We start from the raw sequence: 22,524 nt of genomic DNA on the forward strand, positions 1-22,524 counted from the left end.
TTCCAGTATTATWATACACTGAGTATAGAGGACATTAAACCTTCCTAATATTGAGTTTGCCCTCAGAACAGCCTCAGTTGTCTACAAGGGGTCTGAAAGCGTTCCACAGGGCTGTTGGCCCGTGACACAACTGTGGGTCGGCATTGGAGTCAAGTTAGCTGGATGTCCTTTGGGTGGTGGACCAGTGTTGATACACATAAGAGACTGTTGCTCTTGACAAACCCAGCAGTGTTTCATTTGAGCTAAACCGGTCTACCTGGCACCTACCATTGGCAATACAAAGGATTTAAATCCTTTGTATTGCCATTCTCAACTTTTGGCCAAGACTATATATTATAATGGAAAAGGGGGGGCAGATCAATATTAGGAAGATGTTGTTAATGTACTGTTGGATGTTCCTCTTTGATCATCACACTGACCCAAGTCATCTCACTATTTTCCCTCTAGCTCTCCTGTTGTACACTGGCAAGCCCTCTTGGTCATCAAGGAAGTGGGACGTCTTGTTGGAACTGGGGAAAACCAGGCCAAGTCAATTCAACCCCGTGACTGTTATGATGTGTAAATAAATCTACAAATTAATGCTTGTCCAATTTTTCTTTCTCAGTGGTAGTAAATCAGACTTGGTGAATTTGGCCATTTTGAATGAACCATGTGGTCTGAAATCAATACTGAACAATGTGACATTTCCTTCATATCATTATGTAGTTATTCTAGGTGGTTATAAACATGCACGCGTAACGGGGATTGACATTGTTCACTGGCTATAGAAAGTTGACTGAATTATTTTAAGCCGTTGTGTTTTTGGGAGGAATTTATTGTGAGATGCATGTTTCGTCATGGAGTGTACTTTAACGATACGGTGGGACAATTTTATAGCTAATATATGGAACAGACTTGGTTTACACTGGTATCAAAACCGCTGAAGATGGTGGCTAAATAAAGCGTTATTTCAAAGTAAATTCCGGTATATTTAACGGGTGGTATGGACATTAATGTTCCAGCTTGTAGTCCCAAAAACCCCCCAAATGAGTAACCTCTGGTTCTTTCAACCATACCTACGGTGGAAACAGTAGGGTTTTTGACCATGTAGCGCCATTAACCCCATCTGTTGGCCGTGAAGCACAGTGGTAGAGAATTTGGGCTCACTACAAGGTATGAGCTTTTGCGCTTGAGGCTAGTTTCCCGGACACAGATTGAGCCTTACCCGGGACTTTATATTAGAATTTTGGTGAATAATCGGAGAAAAAAGCCGTCCTGTACAGTTCATATTGTGTGCCGTTTAGTACTGGTCTGCGTCACACCAGTCATATGGCACCGATCATATTTTCCTGTCGAGCATAAATTGGCTTTTAGGAGATTCTACATTTTGAGATCCGTTAACGTGACCATTATAGCAGGGGCTTTTAATTTCAGTACAAATGCTTCAATTGTATGACCGTTAGCTGATCTCAGAAAAAGGTTTACGCCTGAATTTACCACAGATCTTGTTTTCAGTGTTAAAACATTTTCCCAGAGGATTTGTCCAACGAACCGTGGCGGAGTTGGTGCCCAACAAGATGCCATTACTAACTGCTTTCTATAGCAGCTGGGTCTGGTCTACCTAGTTAATTGAATGCAACACATTTTCCAGCGAATGATAGTCCCGCTTCCCATCCGTCTCAAACCTCATTTTGCCATTTGTGTGATGTTTTGTCTCCACCTTGCCTTTTGTGCTGTCGTCTGTGGCCACTAATGTTTGTACCATGTTTTGTGCTGCTACCATGTATTGTTGCTACTATGATGTGTTGCTGCCTTGCTATGTTCTCTTAGGTCTCTCTATATGTACTGTATTTATTTTGAATCCCAGGCTCCGTCCCCGCAGGACGCCTTTCGCCAATTGGTAGCGGTCATTGTAAATAAGAATTTGTTATTTTGCCTAGTTAAAGGTTAAATAAATCAGCGCACCCTTTTTCTACATCTATCCTCTTCTAGTTAGTAGGATACAATACCTGTATGTCTCTAGTGGTGAACTGGGATAGTGCAGCAGAACACCACTGGATAGAATACCTGTATGTCTCTAGTGGTGAACTGGGATAGTGCAGCAGAACACACTTCTAAGTCTTTTGGTATTTGCAAAATGCATCATATGGGGATTTCTGTATTTTGAAAGTAACATATTTTGAGAACTTGATTATTGAGAAGCAAAACATTTTGGGACTATGTTACAATGGACTAATGAAACAAATACTAAAAGATGGTTTTTGGATGGAGTTTTCCTTCAACTGGTTTCTAGAACTCCCTGGAAAACTGTATGTTATGGTATTATTCTGTAGTGATGAAATTAAAACCTTTTCAAGACATGAAGTCAAACCGTTACACACCAACACTAACCATGGTGGGGTGACTGAATTTAATATAGTTATACACCAAAACTAACCATGTGACTGAATTTAATATACAGTTATACACCAACACAAACCATGGTGGGGTGACTGAATTTAATATACAGTTATACACCAAAACTAACCATGGTGGGGTGACTGAATTTAATATACTAGTTATACACAACACACCATGGTGGGGTGCCTGAATTTAATATACAGTTATACACCAACACTAACCATGGTGGGGTGACTGAATTTAATATAGTTATACACCAACACTAACCATGGTGGGGTGACTGAATTTAATATAGTTATACACCAACACTAACCATGGTGGGGTGACTGAATTTAATATAGTTATACACCAACACTAACCATGGTGGGGTGACTGAATTTAATATAGTTATACACCAAACACTAAACCATGGTGGGGTGACTGATTTAATATAGTTATACACCAACACTAACATGGTGGGTGACTGAATTTAATATAGTTATACACCAACACTAACCATGGTGGGGTAACTGAATTTAATATACAGTTATACACAACACTAACCAGGGTGGGGTGACTGAATTTAATATAGTTATACACCAACACTAACCATGGTGGGGTACTGAATTTAATATACAGTTATCACCAACATAACCAGGTGGGGTGACTGAATTTAATATAGTTATACACCAACACTACCCATGGTGGGTGACTGAATTTAATATAGTTATACACAACACTAACCATGGTGGGGTGACTGAATTTAATATACAGTTTACACACAACACTAACCATGGTGGGTGACTGAATTTAATATAGTTACACACAACATTAACCATGGTGGGGTGACTGAATTTATATACAGTTACACACAACACTAACCATGGTGGGTGACTGAATTAATATACAGTTACACCCAAAACTAACCATGGTGGGGTGACTGAATTTAATATACAGTTATACACCAACACAAACATGGTGGGGTGACTGATTTAATATACAGTTATACCCAAAAACTACCATGGTGGGGGACTGAATTTAATATACGTTATACACCAACACAAACCATGGTGGGGTGACTGAATTTAATATACAGTTATACACCAACACTAACCATGGTGGGTGACTGAATTTAATATACAGTTATACACCAAAACTAACCATGGTGGGGTGACTGAATTTAATATACAGTTATACACCAACACAACCATGGTGGGGTGACTGAATTTAATATAAAGTTATACACCAACACTAACAGGGTGGGGTGACTGAATTTAATATACAGTTATACACCAACACTAACCATGGTGGGGTGACTGAATTTAATATACAGTTATACACCACACTAACATGGTGGGTGACTGAATTTAATATACAGTTATACACCAACACTCACATGGTGGGGTGACTGAATTTAATATAGTTATACACAACACTAACCATGGTGGGGTGACTGAATTTAATATAGTTATACACAACATAACCATGGTGGGGTGACTGAATTTAATATAGTTATACACCACACTCAATGGTGGGGTGATGAATTTATATAGTTATACACACAACACTACACATGTGGGGTGACTGAATTTAATATACAGTTATACACCAACACTAACCATGGTGGGTGACTGAATTTAATATAGTTATACACCAACACTAACCATGGTGGGGTGACTGAATTTAATATACAGTTATACACAACACACAACACTAGTGTGGGGTGACTGAATTAATATACAGTTATACACCACACCTAACCATGGTGGGGTGACTGAATTTAATATAGTTATACACCAACACTAACCATGGTGGGGTAACTGAATTTAATATACAGTTTAACAACTCAACATGGTGGGGTGACTGAATTTAATATAGTTATACACCAACACTAACCATGGTGGGGTGACTGAATTTAAATATAGTTATACACCAACACTACCATGGTGGGGTGACTGAATTTAATATAGTTATACACCAACATAACCATGGTGGGGTGACTGAATTTAATATAGTTATACACCAACACTAACCATGGTGGGGTGACTGAATTTAATATAGTTATACACACAACTAACCATGGTGGGGTGACTGAATTTAATATAGTTATACACCAACACTACCATGGTGGGGTGACTGAATTTAATATAGTTATACACCAACACTAACCATGGTGGGGTACTGAATTTAATATACAGTTATACCACCAACACTAACCAGGTGGGGTGACTGAATTTAATATAGTTATACCCCAACACTAACCATGGTGGGGTACTGAATTTAATATACAGTTATACACCAACACTAACCAGGTGGGGTGACTGAATTTAATATACAGTTATACACCAACATAACCATGGTGGGTGACTGAATTTAAATATAGTTATACACCAACACTAACCATGGTGGGGTGACTGAATTTAATATACAGTTACACCAACACTAACCATGGTGGGGTGACTGAATTTAATATACAGTTATACACCAACACTACCAGGGTGGGTGACTGAATTTAACAGTTACACACCAACACTAACCATGGTGGGGTGACTGAATTTAATATGTTTACACCAACACTAACCATGGTGGGGTGACTGAATTTCATATACAGTTACATACCAACACTAACCATGGTGGGGTGACTGAATTTAATATCCAGTTATACACCAACACTGACCATGGTGGGGTGACTGAATTTAATATACAGTTACACACCAACACTAACCATGGTGGAGTGACTGAATTTAATAAAGTATTTGGTGTTTTATTAGGATCCCCATTAGCTGTTGCAAAAGCAGCAGCTACTCTTCCTGGGGTCCACATGAAACATTTAACATAATACAGAATGACATAATACAGAACATCAATAGACAAGAACAGCTCAAGGACAGAACTACATACATTTTTAAAAAGGCACGCATAGCCTACATTTCAATGCATACACACAAACTATCAAATCGGTTGATCTGGATAAACTCATTGTGAAGGTGGATTTTGTGGTATTTATAGCCACAGTGATTAATTGTACAGGACAAGTGTCCAAGAAGACTAAGAGGCTGGATATCATTATATCTTCTGCAACTCTTTTGCACACCAGTATCACGACTTTACACACCATCATCTGCCCATCTATCACTCCAGTGTTAATCTGCGAATTTGTAATTACTTTGCTACTATGGCCTATTTATTGCCTTACCTCCTTATGCCATTTGCACACACTGTATATAGACTTCCTTTTTTCCCCTATTGTGTTATTGACTGTACGTTTGTTTATTCCATGTGTAACTCTGTGTTGTTGTCTGTGTCACACTGCTTGGCTTTATCTTGGCCAGGTCGCAGTTGTAAATGAGAACTTGTTCTCAACTGGCCTACCTGGTTAAATAAAGGTGAAATAGCTAAAAAATAATAATAATAAAAGCCAGAGAAGATTTTGCCGAGCAGGACTACAAGGACTTTTGTCACCAGGAAATGTCCTGCCCTCACAGGAGGATTCTGAGGCTGTGTTGGACCTGATTAGAAGGAGGTTTTTACAGAAAAGCAGGTTGATTTTATTTAGTTAATTTCTTTTTTGGTAGTTTGTATGATATTTTATTTATTTTTACCCAAATGTTTTCCTTTTTTGGGATCCTTATTATCCACCCGCACAGTAGGTGGCGGAATGCACATTTAATTGTTGCGAACGCCATTATACCATAGAAGAAGTAGGAGGAGGAGGAGGGACAGCGACATCTGGTCATTCAAGGATTTTCATTCCAGTGAGCGGGTTGTTGTGGTTTCTCCTCTGTGTGTAAACTTTATTTTACTCCTTTCAAGATGCCGATGACTCGGTAGAGAATATGCATATCAGGTAAGTTGCATATTACTGAAATGTCTGCCATGCATGGTACAACGACTCACTCTGCTGCAGTAAAACGATACAAACGTTAGTTTGCCAACTGGCTAGTTTGGTGGTTTTTGTTATCACCTAGCTTACCACGTGCCATGTTGGTGTTAGCTATCAGAATAGCTTTCCAGTTAGGAGTGACTGCACCATCACTCTCTTACCGAATCAGCCTTTGAAGAAGAAACTTACCAGATTCTGAGTAGCATTTGGCCCCTGATTCGACTGTCGTTGCTGCGCTAATGGCACCCTATTCTCAATAGTGTACTACTTATTAACGTTGATCTGGTCAAAAGTAGTAACGTCAAACGGTATTGGAAATAAGGTTCCATTTCCGACTCTACCGGTATCGGGTTCTATATGCCTGCACGTTGTCTGCCCAATAATGTTGGTACCATGTTTTGTGCTGCTGCCATGTTGGTACCGTGCTCTGTTTTAGGTCTAACTTTATGTTATGGTGTGGCCGGTGTTGCCAACTAATTTTCAGGGTAAGTTGCTAGAGGCAGGTTGATGTGACGCAGAATATACAATAACGTTACTCAAATTGATTTGACATTTGTTCAGGTACAGACTCCCACTCTTTTCTGTACAATTTTAATTGAGACATGTTGATTGATGTTATAAGTTCTGTTGAAGATCAAACATTCGTGACCAACTATATTAATTGGGTTTGTCTCGTCGAACCCGTACTAATGATGATGCTGCAGTCAGCCAACAATGATTTGCAATTTGCTGAAATTGCTGCTGCCTGTGCACGAGCTGAGCGCCTGCTGGTGACGTCACTCACAATGCACTTTTGCAGCCAGACACGTGTGTTGTGACAGTGTGTGACAGAGAAAATCGTTTGTGTCATTTAGAAGGAAAGTGTGCATTTTAGCGTTCGAGTCACTTTTCAAAAGTTGCTAAAAGTTCAAAATAAATGTTTAAACGTAGCTAAATTTGTTGCTAGTTGCTGATTTGAAAAAAATTAAGTTGCCAGGGTAGTCTGAAAAGTTGCTAAATCTAGCAACAAAATTGCTAAATTGGCATCACTTGGTGTGGCGTCTTTCGTGATTTGTCCAAAATATTAAAATAAAACAAATCCCAGCTCCCCTTCCCCAGGAGTCTTTTTGGTAGGCCATCATAGTAAATACGAGTTTGTTCCTAACTGACTTGCCTAGTTAACTAAAATGAACATTGCTCTGGTCAAAAGTTGTAACGTAAACCAACTCACTTTTGTACGTCGCGCGGGTCCGTACAACTGACCTTATTTTAGCGCCCAAAAAACGTAATACGGGTGGGGATTCTAAACCTATTGCGGGACACGGAACCCAAACCGGCTGCGCACATGCACCATCGTGCATAAATATAATATGTCCCCCCCACACCAAACCCAATCACGACACGCAGGTTAAAATATCAAAACAAACTGAACCAATTACATTAATTTGGGGACAGGTCGAAAAGCATTAAACATGAAGGGCAATTTAGCTAGCTTGCTGTTGCTAGCTAATTTTTCCTGCGATATAAACATTGAGTTGTTATTTTACCTGAAATGCACAAGGTCCTCTACTCCGGCAATTAATCCACACATAAAACGGTCAACCGACTCGTTTCTAGTCATCTCTCCTTCTTCCAGGCTTTTTCATCTTTGAAGTTATATGGTGATTGGCATCTACACTTCCATAATATTACCATGACAACCAGCAACACAGCTCGTCTTTCAATCACCCACGTGGGTTTAACCAATGAGGAGATGGCACGTGTGTCCCTGCTTCTATAAACCAATGAGGAGATGGGAGAGGCAGGACTTGCAGCGCGTCTGCGTCAGAAATAGGAATGACTTCTATTTGAGCCCTTGGCAACGCAGACGCTCGTTGACGTGCGCTAGCAATGTCGGTGCAATAATTGAATAACATGGATTCCAACATTTATTTTAGCAACACTCGCGCATCTGAAGCGATGATGTCATGTGGGGAAACTTCTTTTTTCACTCGACCTGTCCAACTTATCGCCTTTAAAATGTAATTAAACCCTATAAAGAGTATATATAATGTGCCATTACATGCCTATTTGAAGATTTGCCAAATTTGAATCAGGTTTTTAGGGCGGTGCCAAAGTGATCTTCAGAAGTGTTCAGCGGCTTTTGAGTCATGATAGCTTGCAGTGATGATGCAAAAAATGACGAGGTATCCCCCCTTATCCTGTCCCTTTCTTGTTTTCAAACGGTGAGGGAAATGCTACACCTGGTGGAGAGAGGCTGTAAGACAGAATTAGTTGCTTTATGCGTGCTGTACGTTACGCCATGACACGATGTAACATACAGCGTCGGAGGGGTCCGTTTTTTTCAACTTTTCTCCAATACTATAGAGCCATTACCATGTCAATCAACGCTTGAATAGAAATGTATTTCACACCCCAGATTTTGATGTCAACACAGTCAAATTAGTTTTCTTTGCAGCCTCTTTTGAATGTTGCGGTTATGCACATTTGTACAGAATGGGGTTAGCGTACGTTACACGGTATTGGAAATACGGTTCCATTTACGACGCTACCAATATCGGTTTCTATATGCCTGCGCGTTGTCTGTTCACAAATGGAACTCTGTAATTTTCCTCCTGGTTGTCCCGCTTCTCAGCCCTTCACCTTAAAGGGATACTTAAGGATTTTGGCAGAGGCCTTAATCTACTTCCCAAATCAGTGGATACAATTTCTGTGTCCATTATGAGAGAAGATAAAGGTAGTTTCATAAGTGAAAATTAACTAGCATTAGCGCAGCTGTGAAGTATATGGTTATCAGCTAGCATGCTAGAACATACCTGTAAGACTTCCAGTCATTGTGCTAGCTTTAGTGGGGAAGTGCACTTTGGGGTGGACGTTCAGGATGTGGTAAATGACTCGTAAGTGACTGTCTGTAAATGATGATCCTCAAAGACAAGGATATGTCAGATTATTATAATTATTTTGTGAAGCTACTGTTTGATCTGATGGGCTCTATTTAAGAACCTTCTATCCTCTCACAGAAGCCAAACTAATACTAACATTATTTTGTGATTCCTTCTATAGAATACCTGATTCCAGACCACGACACTGATGCGCTTTGTGAAAATCCAGGTTTCTCAATCAGCACGCTAATAAAATGTTTGCCTTGTATTCTCCAGGGTTTGAGTGCTGTGGTCAGTGGAATTGCAGCGTTGGACTCCAACATACTGGTAAGTTGTGGTTCTGAAACTGTTCCAAATGGCGCCCTCTGTAGTACACTACATTTGACCCGAGCTTTAAGGGCCCTAGTCAGAAGTAGTGCACTAGAAAGGGAGGTCTTTCCCAGAATAACAATCGTTCTCTGCAACCACATGATAAACCTTTTTATAATCTCGTTTGTCTGAATTCCTGTTGATGCTAAATGACCTGACACCCTGCTGAGGAGTCGAGTTAAATGTCCTCTTTTTTTTGTTTTACAGTTGACTGTCCTGAAACAAGATGGCTGTTCTGGGCTGCTTTTAAACCTCTACAGGATCAGTGTCCTGAAATCTGGAACGCTGCTGCTCAGTATGTGACTAGAAAGGCATTCTGAACAACAGCCAACTTTCCGGGACATCGACATGTCTTATATCGTCAACAAGCTTAAATGTTCGTTAATCTAACCGCAGTGTCTAATTTACAGTAGCTATTACAGCGGGACAAAATACCATGCTATTGTTTGGGAATAGTGCACAACAACAGAACACTTATCAATGCAACTTGTTTGATACATTCACCTCTGACATATTGGCTACACAACACGTCAATTAGCCTAATGAAGGTAAGCCGTCGTTAGGCACCAATGAGACCAGCGGTGCTCACTTGATTGACAGAGTCTTGGTCCAAGGACCACCTATCATTTTGAAAGCGATCAAGCTAGATAGCCAATGAGCTGGGCRTTCCAGCAGCATGTGYACGCCTTTTGTACTACAAACAACCYTCATGCTAGAGCTGTGGGCAACAGTGTTCATTCTCTGGTGAAAGCAAACAGGACTCACGGTYGTTAATGATACGCAGTGGTTCGTTCTCTTCTACAAACTTTTCTCAAAACTAAAAAAAGAAAACATGGCTACTACTAGTGGAAAAGCTACATCGAAGTCCAAGTTTACACATTTGGATGAGAACATTGCAGAAATGGACTGGGAGAGTGACACAGAACTGATGGATGAGGACTCCATGAGTGAATACAGTTTTGATTCCAGTGAGGAAGAAATATTTTTGGAAGGAGAAGATCCACTTTTAGATCAGTAAGTAAAATAGGTTTTTGCTTCTCATGCTAATGCAGATGTTTAAATGGTTGCATATTCATTTGAGATATATATATATATATAGACCTGAGGCATACAATGTATTAGCATAGCCCAAGTGTATTTTCTGTTGGATATGACATGCTGTTGTTTTTGAGTGTCTTACTGCTTATTGGTCCACATATTTCATCATAGTGATTGTGTTCCCCATACTCTATATAATATAGATGAGTGTTGTGTATTTGATGTATTGATGCAGTGCTCACTCCTTGCTAAAATAAAGGTTAAATAAAATAAGTAATAGGAAACTTGAGTTCTAAACATTTAATTTATATTTTATCCTCAATAGAGGTAGAGACTCCGATGACATCTGGGAGCCATCTCCAAAGAAACCACATTCAAGTCCATCCCACACTCATTCAAACATAGGAACTGGCTCCTCCAGTCTGACCCCTGCTGCTGTCTCTGGCTCCACACCCACCTGGCCATCTAGAGGTGTTATGAGTCCAGACCAGAAGCGGAGGAGGGCCAGTGTACCAGCGGCAACTACCACCGAGGGAGAGGACCGTTGGCGCACTGTGCTAGAGGATGATGTGGAGCCACTTCGACCAACATTTCGACCTAAAAGGCAGCCAGGACCTCAGCTGGACATGACTGGAAAGTACAGCCCCCTTAATCTTTTCCAGATGTTTTTCTCCTCGTCAGTTCTTGATTTGCTTGTGTCGAACACCAACAAGTATGGGGCTAAGAAGCAAGCAGGCAAGAAAGAGGCATGGAAGCCCATTTCCATCCAAGACCTGTACTGTTACATCTCACTGGTCATTTATATGGGGCTTGTGAAGTTGAAAACCCTGAAGGACTACTGGAGAAGCTCAAGACTCTACCAACTGCCTTTCCCTYCAACTYTCATGTCTMGTAKGAGGTTTCTGACRYTCTCGCGGGCGCTTCATATRAGTGACCCACAAGCTGACGARAACAATGACAAGAAGAAGGGCACAGCAAGCTTTGATAGGCTCTMCAAAATCAAACCTCTCTACTCCAGCATTGTTGAGGCCTGCAAGACCKATTTTCAGCCTTCCCAGAACCTGTCCATCGATGAGKGGATGGTAGCCTCAAAGGCCAGAATTGGCATCAAYCAATATATGCCTAACAAGCCAACAAGATGGGGTTACAAGCTGTTTGTTTTGGCAGATTCTGCATGTGCCTACACTTGGAATTTCTTTGTTTATGAGGGSAAGTCCATCTCAGCCACCGGTATGGGACTTGGTTATGATTCCGTWATGAAATTATTGGATRTTCCACTGCTGGGGACGGGCTACAAARTGTTTGTGGARAACTTTTACACAAGCRCTACCCTYTTTARAGACCTGAGGAAGCTGAATGTATGGTCTTGTGGAACCATTCGTCCCAACGGAGTGGGTTTTCCCAAAACAAAAGTAAACGACATGCCTAAGAGGGCTGAAAGGGGTACCATACGATGGATTCGTAAAGATGACCTGCTCTTTGTYAAGTGGATGGATGCCAGAGAGGTGGTCATGTGCTCCAGTATCCACAAATRGTACAGTGGCGATCACATCCGCAGGCGTGCGAAGGACGCTAATGGGACATGGACCAAGAAAGATGTCCCCGTTCCAGCTGCTGTGAAGGATTACAARAAGAGCATGGGAGGTGTGGACCTGTCAGACGCTCTGATAGGCTACTACAATGTTCTCCACAAGACAAWGAAATGGTACAAGACATTSTTCTATCACTTCATCGACATTGCTGTGGTGAATGCATTCATCCTCCAGAAGGAGAAGGCTAAGATCTGTGGAKAGACKCCCATGACACAGCTAGCCTTCAGAGAGCTGCTCATCCAGGAGCTTGCTGACTGCGGCACAAAGTCCACTGCAGCACCTTCTGTCCGCTCTACCTCTGTCCGCTCTACCTCTGTCCTCTCTACTCCTGCCTCCAGTGATGTTCACCTGCCAAAATACATCACTGCAGACCTGAATGTGCCTCAGGGCCAAAAGGGCTCAGTAGGAAGGCGTCGTTGTACTCTGTGCCACAAGAAATCTCCAATCGCCTGCAGTACTTGTGCAGTTACCCTCTGCTTTACAACAGAGAGAGACTGCTATGGACCTTGGCATCAGCAGCTCAATCTGGTGTAGAGGTGTTACCCTCTGCTTTACAACAGAGAGAGACTGCTGTGGGACTTGGCCATCAGCAAGCTCAATCTGGTGTAGAGGTGGTTACCTTGCTTAACAACAGAGCAGAGACTGCTATGGGACTTGGCATCAGCAGCTCAATCTGGTGGTAGAGGTTTACCCTCTGCTTTACAACAGAAGAGAGCTGCTATGGGACTTGGCAATCAGCAAGCTCAATCTGGGTGTAGAGGTGTTACCCTCTGCTTTACAACAGAGACGAGACTGCTATGGACTTGGCAATCAGCACGCTCATCTGGTGTAGAGGTGTTACCTCTGCTTTACAGCAGAGAGAGCTGCTTATGGGCCCTTGGCATCAGCAGCTCAATCTGGTGTAGAGGTGTTACCCTCGCTTTACCAACAGAGAGAGACGCTAATGGGCCTGGCATCAGCAGTCCAATCTGGTGTAGAGGACTGTGGGTGTTCTGAATACTAACTTACTATTGTAAGTAGTAGTTTTTTTCACTCAGTTTTGTGGTGTGTTACACTTCTGACATTAGATCAGTGTTGGCTGCTAACTTGGCCGTTTATCTTTAATAGTTCACTCGTGTTTTGGGAGGCAATTGGTTCAGCGTTCTGTCGCGTCTCCTGTTAGTAACTTTTTATGTCGGGATGCTTATGATCCATGTACGTAATCGACATTCCTGGGAGTGTGTAAACTTTATTATTAAAGGCATTTTAGTATGTCTCTATAGGTATATGTACTTTCAAATGGAACCAATTTATCCACTTGGGTACATTTGGGAAACTCGTGAGGGACACCTGGGAATTCATACCAATATTTGTAGCTCTCTCATTCTTGAGTGTAACTTTGCACACACATTGTTACGCGGCTGTTGTGGACAACAAAAATATAGAACAATTATTTTTTTTATCTTTTACTTTGGTGGTCTATTCTCCTGCATTATTCTCACCCCTCCAGACTTATATGGTTCCATTCAAATAGTATCAAGAATAGCATATCCTTCAGGTCTATCAGGTCTTGCTATGCAGGTATGGATCATCAGTCTAAATGGATTATTTTAACACCAGTCTTTAATTTGGTCCTTAAAAGGGGTAGTTCAATGTGAAGTTTGAATTTCCTTTTTTAAAAGAATTTATTTTATTGGGTAATGTAACTAAAATTTCCATCCACTTTTTTATTTGTACAGTTTAGCTGAACGCAACATGTTTGAGGGATCCCGTCCTTCTGCTGAACATGATGAATATTCTCTTTGGAATCTGGTTCGTCTGAACTCCTGTTGAGGAAAGGAATAGCTGACTTCAGCAGAGGGCTACGTAACCTGTCATAAAGGCTACATATGTTATGTCTAACCCCCTCCATGTGCCTGCCTGGTATCTGGTCCCCACCAAGACATTATCTTGAAGCTTTTGTCTTAGGTTTCCTCTGTATGTGGCTGAACAAGGAGTCGTGATGCCAACTACACTGGTGAGTTTTGGTTAATGAGTACGTTCGGTAATTGTCATGGGAAATGAATCTCTAGTCATTGTATCTTAACCAGAGCCTCTTCCTTAGCCACAAGCTATAACCAGTCGTGTTAAATGACTGCAAACGAGTGAACTGTTGATGTTTGGTAGTCGTGGTGACTCTGGCTCCTAGTGATGACACCCGCACGTGTCTTACGCCCTGCGTCGACGACAGAACCTGCGAAGGTGGACCCACTGGCGTTGCCAGGGCAACAAGGGGACAGCTGGTTGGGGTTACCAACTGTCTGATGGGACCAGAGACTCACACACAATATACTTTGGCTTTGGATTGTCGATCCAAAATGGCTGACATTTGATTTAATATCAAGAAGTAGATGCAGAATCATTCATGAAATGCTAGTAGCAGCACAAGTCACTGGGGTGGATGGGCCACTCAGGATGTAGTCAGTTAATTTATATATTTTCATGCAGTACCGTCAATACAGTTTAAGCAGGATTGAGGTTAGAATACTGACTTCCAAATAACTCGTGTCCTGATTTAGTACAGGTCCCTTGTCAGCACTTTCCCATATTTAGTCTCTCAGGGTGGTAGTGCTGGTCTAGGATCAGTTGTCTGTTAGATAGTCGTGTTACCTCCCCAGCTGATTGGTTACCCCTCTGATCTATCAGACAATAAAGCAGTCTTTAATGTAGTGCTGTTCAGCATGTTTATTTGGATTCTTCTCCTTCAGGTCCTGATGGTGGTACCAGACTGGTCACTAGAAGATGCCTGTTACTGAACCACAGGGTGTGTATGATCGACTTTACTTCTGTCCTTTATAATGTAGAAGTGATGATTTCCTGTTACCGCCCCAGTCTGATGTTAAGCTGACTGATTGGTTAGTGAACTGATCTACACTATAGCAGTGAGTTCTGGTCCTGGGGACCCAGAGGAGTGGTGGGTCCCCAGGATTAGATAATGCTGTGCTGTAGACTGATCTAACGTCTGACCACTAGTTCTTACAATACCACTTAATTATCCCTCAACTCTCCTCCCCCAGTTGATGTCCTGGTGGGTCTTCAGTCTTCAGGAAGGTGTGTATGATTGTGTTTTTACAGCCTCTTCACTCACTGACCTTTCACCTCTTGCACTTGCTACAAACTCCATTTACCTTCTACCTACTCATTAACATATCTGAGGGAACTACAATTCCCATGAACGGTTAACTACAGCTCACACCCACCACATGGAACATTCTGGAATGCTGTATGTGATGAACTTCTGTCTTGACAGTTGGTTGGCTTCTGTCCGGTGCTCTGTGGCTGGCATCAACGCAGGTTTCCCATCGGTCCTCCTGTGGGTTGGGCAGACACTGACAAGCCTGCTCTCATTGCCTGGGGCAGGAGTAAGGTGGGCTGCCTGCCTGGAGGGAAGGTGACTGGGTGGGGGCTTGATCCCAGACCCTGGACCACTGGCCGGATGGCTGCAATGACTGAACTAGACACTCCTGATCTGGTTTCAGAATGCTCTGAATGTAGTCTAGTAAAATAAGATTGGGATTATTTGGTTTTAAAACTGTTCTGTCTCTTTAGATCTCGTTGGCTGCTGAAGCGAAGTATAAGGAAGATGTTCTTAATGTAATGTTGCATGTTCCTCTTTATTTTTGGTATTTTATGTAACTTTTTAACTAGGCAAGTCAGTTAAGAACTTATTTACAATGACAGCCTAGGAACAGTGGGTTTAACTGCCTTGTTCAGGTGCAGATCGACAGATTTTTACCTTGTCAGGTCGAGGATTTGATCTAGCAAACCTTTCGGTTACTGGCCCAACTCTCTAACCACTAGGCTACCTGCCGCCTCGTTCATCACACTGACCCATGCAATTTGTTATAAACTACATACTCTGACGTGATGAGTCATCATTACCGCCCCAGTCTGATGTAACGCTGACTGATTGGTTACTCTCTGATCAAGTCATCTCATACCTTGTGTATTAGTCCCAACAGTATCACCAGGGTTTAATTCTCACCCTATTTTCCCTCTAGCTCTCCTGTTGTACACCGGGAAGCCCTCTTGCACTCCTGTTTGGTCAGCAAGGAAGTGGGACGTCTCGTTGGAACTGGGGAAAACCAGGCCAAGTCAATTCAACCCAGTGACTGTTTTGATGTATAAATAAATCTACAAATTAATGCTCGTTGTATTTTTCGTTCTTGGTGGTAGTAAATCAGACTTGGTGAATTTGGCCATTTTGAATGAACCATGTGGTCTGAAATCAATACTGAACAATGTGACATTTCCTTCATATCATTATGTAGTTATTCTAGGTGGTTATAAACATGCACACGTTACGGGGATTGACATTGTTCACTGGCTATAGAAAGTTGACTGAATTATTTTAAGCCGTTGTGTTTTTGGGAGGAATTTATTGTGAGATGCATGTTTCGTCATGGAGTGTACTTTCACGATACGGTGGGACAATTTTATAGCAAATATATGGAACAGACTTGGTTTACACTGATATCAAAACCGCTAAAGATGGTGGCTAAATAAAGCGTTAATTCAAAGTAAATTCCAGTATATTTAACGGGTGGTATCATGGACATTAATGTGCCAGCTTGTAGTCCCGAAATCCCCCCAAATGAGTAACCTCTGGTTCTTTCAACCATACCTACGGTGGACACAATCGGGTTTTTTAACCCCATCTGTTGGCCGTGAAGCACAGTGGTAGAGAATTTGGGCTCACTATAAGGTATGAGCGTTTGCGCTTGAGGCTAGTTTCCCGGACACAGATTGAGCCTAATCCGGGACTGCATTTATATTAAAATTTTGGTGAATAACAGGAGAAAAGCCGTCCTGTACAGTTCATATTGTGTGCCGTTTAGTACTGGTCTGCGTCACACCAGTCATATGGCACCGATCATATTTTCCTGCAAGCATAAATTGGCTTTTAGGAGATTCTACATTTTCTGAGATCCGTTAACGTGACCATTATAGCAGGGGCTTTTAATTTCAGTACAAATGCTTCAATTGTGTGACCGTTAGCTGATCTCAGAAAAAGGTTTACGCCTGAATTTACCACAGATCTTGTTTTCAGTGTTGATGTCAAAAAAAATTCCCATAGGATTTGTCCAACGAACCGTGGCGTGAGTTGGTGGCCCAAACTAAGATGCCATTTACTTAACTGCTCTCTATAGCAGCTGGGTCTGGTCTACCTAGTTAATTGAATGCAACACATTTTCCACGCAGATTATGATAGTCCGCTTCCCATCCGTCTCAAACCTCATTGTGCCATTTTTGGGTGATGTATTGTCTCCACCTCTCTGCCTTTTGTGCTGTCGTCTGTGGCCACAATGTTTGTACCATGTTTTTGTGCGTGGCTAACATGTAATTGTTGCTACTATGATGTGTTGGGTGTTGCTCCTTGCTATGTTCTCTTAGGTCTCTCTTTATAGTAGTGTTGTCTCTCTTGTGATGTGTTGTGTTGCTGCCTTGCTATGTTCTCTTAGGTCTCTCTTTATGTACTGTATTTATTTTGAATCCCAGGCTCCGTCCCGCAGGACGCCATTCGCCTTTTGGTAGCCGTCATTTGTTCTTCACTGACTTGCCTTGTTAAATAAAAATAAACAGCGCACCCTTTTTCTACATCTATCCTCTTCTAGTTAGTAGGATAGAATACCTGTATGTTCTATGGTGAACTGGATAGTGCACCAGAACACCACTGGCATAGATACCTGTATGTCTCTAGTGGTGAACTGGGATAGTGCAGCAGAACACCACTGGATAGAATACCTGTATGATTCTTAGTGGTGAATTGGGATAGTGTCAGCAGAACACACGGATAGAATACCTGTATGTCTCTAGTGGTGAACTGGGATAGTGCCACAGAACACCACTGGATAGAATACCTGTATGTCGTCTAGTGGTGAACTGGATAGGATCGCAGCAGAAGCACCACTGCGATAGAATACCTGTATGTCTCTAGTGGTGAACTGGGATAGTGCAGCAGAACACCACTGGATAGGAATACCTGTATGTCTCTAGTGGTGAACTGGGATAGTGCAGCGAACACACCCACTGGATAGAATACCCTTATGTCTCTAAGTGGAACTCAGCAAGAAACTTGGACGGTAGATATCGATGAACTGATTCAGCAGAACACCCACTGGATAGAAATACCTGTTATGTCTCTAGTGGTGAACTGGGATAGTGCAGCAGAACACCACTGGATTAGAATACCTGTATGTTTCTAGTGGTGAACTGGGATAGTGCAGCAGAACACCACTGGAATAGAATACCTGTATGTCTTTAGTGGTGAACTGGATAGTGCAGCAGAACACCACTGGACAGAATACCTTGTATGCTCTATGGCGTGACCTGGCATTCAGTTGCAGCAGATACACAGTCTGGATTTTAGCAAATACCTGTTATGTTCTCTTACGTTGGTTGATAAACTGGGCAGAGTCGCCAGCAGAAAACAACCCACTAGATGATTAACCTTATTGTCTCTGGTGAACTGGAATTAGTGCAGCAAACACCCACTTGCGATAAAGTAATACCTTGTTATCGTCGTCTTAGTGGGAACTGGTGGGAGTGCAAGCTCGGAGAATGACAACCATGGTGAGCCACTAAGTAATACCCTGATATGCTCTTCTAGTGGATTGAACTGGATAGTGCAGTCAACGACACCAACGCCTGGTAGTTAGATACAATACTGTTATGTCTCTAGTTGCGTGAACTGGGTAGATTGCAGCAAGAACACCAACTGGATTAGAATACCATGATTATGTCTCTAGGTGGCGAAACGGTAGGATGAGTGCAGAACAGATACACCCATGGATAGATAATACCATGATGATGTCTACCATCAGTGGTAACGTCTTTCCTTTCAACCTAGATATAATTTGCACTAGAACTCCCTGGAAAAAACATGGTAATTCCTTCTGTAATTGAATAGAAAATTAAAACCTTTTCAAAGTTAATGAAGTCACGAACCTCGTTACACACCAACATACATAACCATTGGTTCGGGTGACTGATATTTAAATTATATAGTTGTATCACACCAATATCAAAACTAATTATGGTGTTGGTGTTGTGCACCTGAATTTAATTATAGTTTACACCAACACTAACATAGGGGGGGTGACTGTTATATTTAATTATACAGTTACACATCAAACACTAATCCAATGTGGTGGGGTGCTCTGATTAATAAATATTACAGTTATACACCAACACTAACCCATGGTGGGGTGACTTGAATTTAATTATAACAGTTTATACACCACAACGTAGAGCCATAAGAGATGGATTAAAGGTGATCTAGAAATTAATATCTGATTAACAACACAAACTATACTCTATGGTGGGGATTGACATAGAAATTTAATATTACAGTTACCAACCAAACTAACCTATGGTAGGATGACTGAATTTCAAATAATACAGTATATACTCCACCACATAACCATGTGGGGGTGACTGAAATTTTAATCAGTTTACCCACACCAAAGCAACTAGTCACTAGTGGGGTAACTGAATTTAATATTACAGTTATACACCAAAACTAACCATGTGTGTGGGTGACTGAATTTAATATACAGTTATACACCAACACTAACCCATGGTGGTGTGTGACTGAATTTAATATAGTTATACACCAAAACTAACCATGGTGGGGTAACTGAATTTAATATACAGTTATACACCAAAACTAACCATGTGTGGGTGACTGAATTTAATATACAGTTATAACACCAACACTAACCATGGTGGTGACTGAATTTAACAGTTACACACCAACACTAACCATGGTGGGTGTTTCTTCCAGCTGATCTTATCTGAGCTGGAGATTGCCCAGCATGCTCTGCTCCACTTCACCGGTGAGCGGAGCTACCACCTTTGATATGATTAACTACAATACCTCACAGCCTTTGTACCAATATCTGCTGCAGCCGAGAGGTTTTGGGGCTCCAAGACTTCAACAGCAGAAGTACTACAAGACTTTTGTCACAGGAAATGTCCTGCCCTCACAGGAGGATTCTGTGGCTGTGTCGATTAGAATGAGGTTTTTACAGAAAAGCAGGTTGATTTTGTTTAGTTCATTTCTTTTTTGGTAGTTTGTGTGATATTTGATTTATTTTTACCATATGTTATTTTTGGGGATCCTTATTATCCACCCACACAGTAGGTGGCGGAATGCACATTTAATTGTTGTAGACGCCATTATACCATAGAAGAGAAAGAGAGAGACAGACCGAGACAGACTGCGGTCTAGACACCCTCAGGCAGTGATGCCAACTTAGCAATTTTGTTGCTATATTTAGCAACTTTTTTTCAAACAAGCACCTAAAAACAAATGTAGCTAATTTTAAAAATGTATTTGGAACTTGTGGCAACTTTTGAAAAATGACTCAAACGCTAAAACGCACATATTTTTCCCTCTAAATGACACAAAACCGATTTTCTCTGTCACAACACACGTGCCTGGCTGCAAAAGGCATTGTGAGTGACGTCAGCAGCAGGCCACAGCAATTTCAGCAAATTGCAAATCATTGTTGGCTGACTGCAGCAGCAGTAGTTATGTGTTCGAATAGATCTTGAACAGAACTTACAACATAAATCAACATGTCTCAATCAAAATTGTACAGCCAGAAGTACAGAAAAGAGTGCGAGTCTGTACCTGAATTTAAAAGGGGCTGAAGCCAGTAATTGGGGATGATTGTTGGGCATACTGTGCGTACTGCAAATCACGATATGCTTGCAAAAATGTATGCCATCAAAAAACATTGTGCTACAGCAAAACATATAAATAATTCAAAGCCGTACAACCCCACACGCAGTCTACATTACCACAGTTGGTTAAAAAAGTGGATAACTGCAAAAGCTACTATGGCAATGGCCACTGCAGAGCATTGTTCGCTGCTAGCATGCGACCATTTAGGTATGGCTTGCAAAGTTGCCTTTTCAGATTCTGTGGCAGCAACAAACTTCCAAATGCACCGCACCAAGTGCACAGAAATGATTAGGGGAATACTGGCTCCTTATTTTCTCAAAAGGGTAACATCAGATGTGGGGATGAGAAGTTCAGTCTCCTTTTGGATGAGTCCACTGATGTCAGTGTCTCGAAATACCTGGGTGTGGTGATTCTGTATTTCAGTGCTAAAAAGAACCGTGTGTTCCACATTTCTCAGGCTGGTTGTCTGGGAGGGTGGCGATGCCAGATCAATAGCAAGGCGGTAGTTGAGTTTCTTGAGAAGTGCAACCTTAAAAAAGAGAATCTTCACAGTATTGGCACTAATAATGCATCTGTGATGACTTGGGTACACAACGGGGTGCACATGATTTTAAAGGTAGAATGTGCATTGCCCAATTTGGTACTCATCCGTGATGTGTGCCATTCTTTACAATTGGCTGTCTGTGCAGCATCCAAGAAAACATCCCTAGGAGTGTTGAGTACTTAATCAGGGAAACCTACAACTGGTTTTCCATTTCCCCAAAACGGCGCGAAGCGTACAAAGCAGTGTATGCCACCATTAATTGTGGCCAGAAACCCCTGCAGGTCACCAAATGTGTTGCCACACGTTGGCTATCGAATGAGTCTGCGGTAACTCGTATATTGAGCCAGTGGGAAGAACTGAAACTCCACTTTGAGTTGACCAAGGGCAGTGAGCGTTGCTACATGGTGGATGTGCTCCACACCATGTACATGGACAAGACCAACTATGTCTACCTGACATTCTTGAAATCAATCCAGTTGCAGTGAAGTCATTTGAGGGAGAGCAAACAGATCCTGTCAAGCTTTTGGACAATCTGGTACACCTCTTAACATCAATTTGCAGCCGAGTAGTCAACCCTATGGCAAAAATGGATGTCCTGAATGATGCCATTGATGGACATCTCAGTCCATCACCATGTACCAACTCAGTCTTGCGCCAGAGGACCAAAATGTCATTCGGAGACAGTGCATCAACTACATTGTTGCTTTAAGCAAGGAGCTGCAAGCAAGGCTCCCAGACAACCTAGAAGCCTTGTGAAACAACATGGCCTTGTTCAGTGTTAAGGAAACGCTAAAGCACAATAAAGGCACCACTGAAATTATTAAAGTAGCTGAGCTACTGGTGTACCAGCCCCAAACAATTGATAAAATTGTTTCCCAATGGAGAAACATCCATCTGTTTAGGTGGACTCAACTGAAAATATGGTGACAGTGATGAGGGGTGGTCGTTTGACCGCGGACCCGTAGCGGATACAGGCAATGAGGCAGTGATCGCTGAGATCTTGATTGAAGACAGCAGAGGTGTATTTGGAGGGCAAGTTGGTCAGGATAATGTCTATTAGGGTGCCCATGTTTACGGATTTAGGGTTGTACCTGGTGGGTTCCTTGATGATTTGTGTGAGATTGAGGGCATCTAGCTTAGATTGTAGGACTGCCGGGGTGTTAAGCATA

The 22,524-nt window shown here is 41.8% G+C and overlaps 1 protein-coding gene, 1 non-coding gene and 2 pseudogenes across 16 annotated transcripts in view; all 4 read left to right on the forward strand.

Annotated features, from left to right (window-relative positions):
* Positions 1 to 22,524, forward strand: part of LOC112071454 (piggyBac transposable element-derived protein 4) — a 45,356-nt gene that overhangs the window by 6,850 nt on the left and 15,982 nt on the right. For 3 of the 15 annotated variants that reach the window (XR_011475871.1, XR_002894088.2, XM_070439411.1), the window contains exon 13: positions 448 to 579. The exons of 4 other annotated variants lie outside the window; for them this stretch is intronic. Coding sequence is in view for 7 of the 11 variants with exons in the window: in XM_070439411.1 (XP_070295512.1) it covers positions 448 to 546 (99 nt within the window). In the remaining 4 variants the exon portion in view is untranslated. Of the gene's footprint in view, positions 1 to 447; positions 580 to 6,113; positions 6,206 to 9,283; positions 9,332 to 9,378; positions 9,430 to 9,678; positions 10,486 to 10,834; positions 12,704 to 15,136; positions 15,171 to 15,369; positions 15,385 to 15,668; positions 15,714 to 16,120; positions 16,265 to 22,524 lie in introns of those variants that run through there. 8 more of the 15 variants (XM_070439404.1, XM_070439405.1, XM_024138922.2 and 5 more) reach the window with 7 other exon arrangements.
* LOC112071475 (small nucleolar RNA SNORD22) lies at positions 14,263 to 14,389 on the forward strand. Its single transcript, XR_002894117.1, has one exon. It is a non-coding gene; the product is annotated as a small nucleolar RNA SNORD22 (small nucleolar RNA).
* LOC112071473 (small nucleolar RNA SNORD31) lies at positions 14,919 to 14,993 on the forward strand (annotated as a pseudogene).
* On the forward strand, positions 15,977 to 16,050 carry LOC112071466 (small nucleolar RNA SNORD31; annotated as a pseudogene).

Source organism: Salvelinus sp. IW2-2015, unplaced genomic scaffold (assembly GCF_002910315.2).
Source record: "Salvelinus sp. IW2-2015 unplaced genomic scaffold, ASM291031v2 Un_scaffold1619, whole genome shotgun sequence".
In the NCBI taxonomy this organism is placed as follows: domain Eukaryota; kingdom Metazoa; phylum Chordata; class Actinopteri; order Salmoniformes; family Salmonidae; genus Salvelinus; species Salvelinus sp. IW2-2015.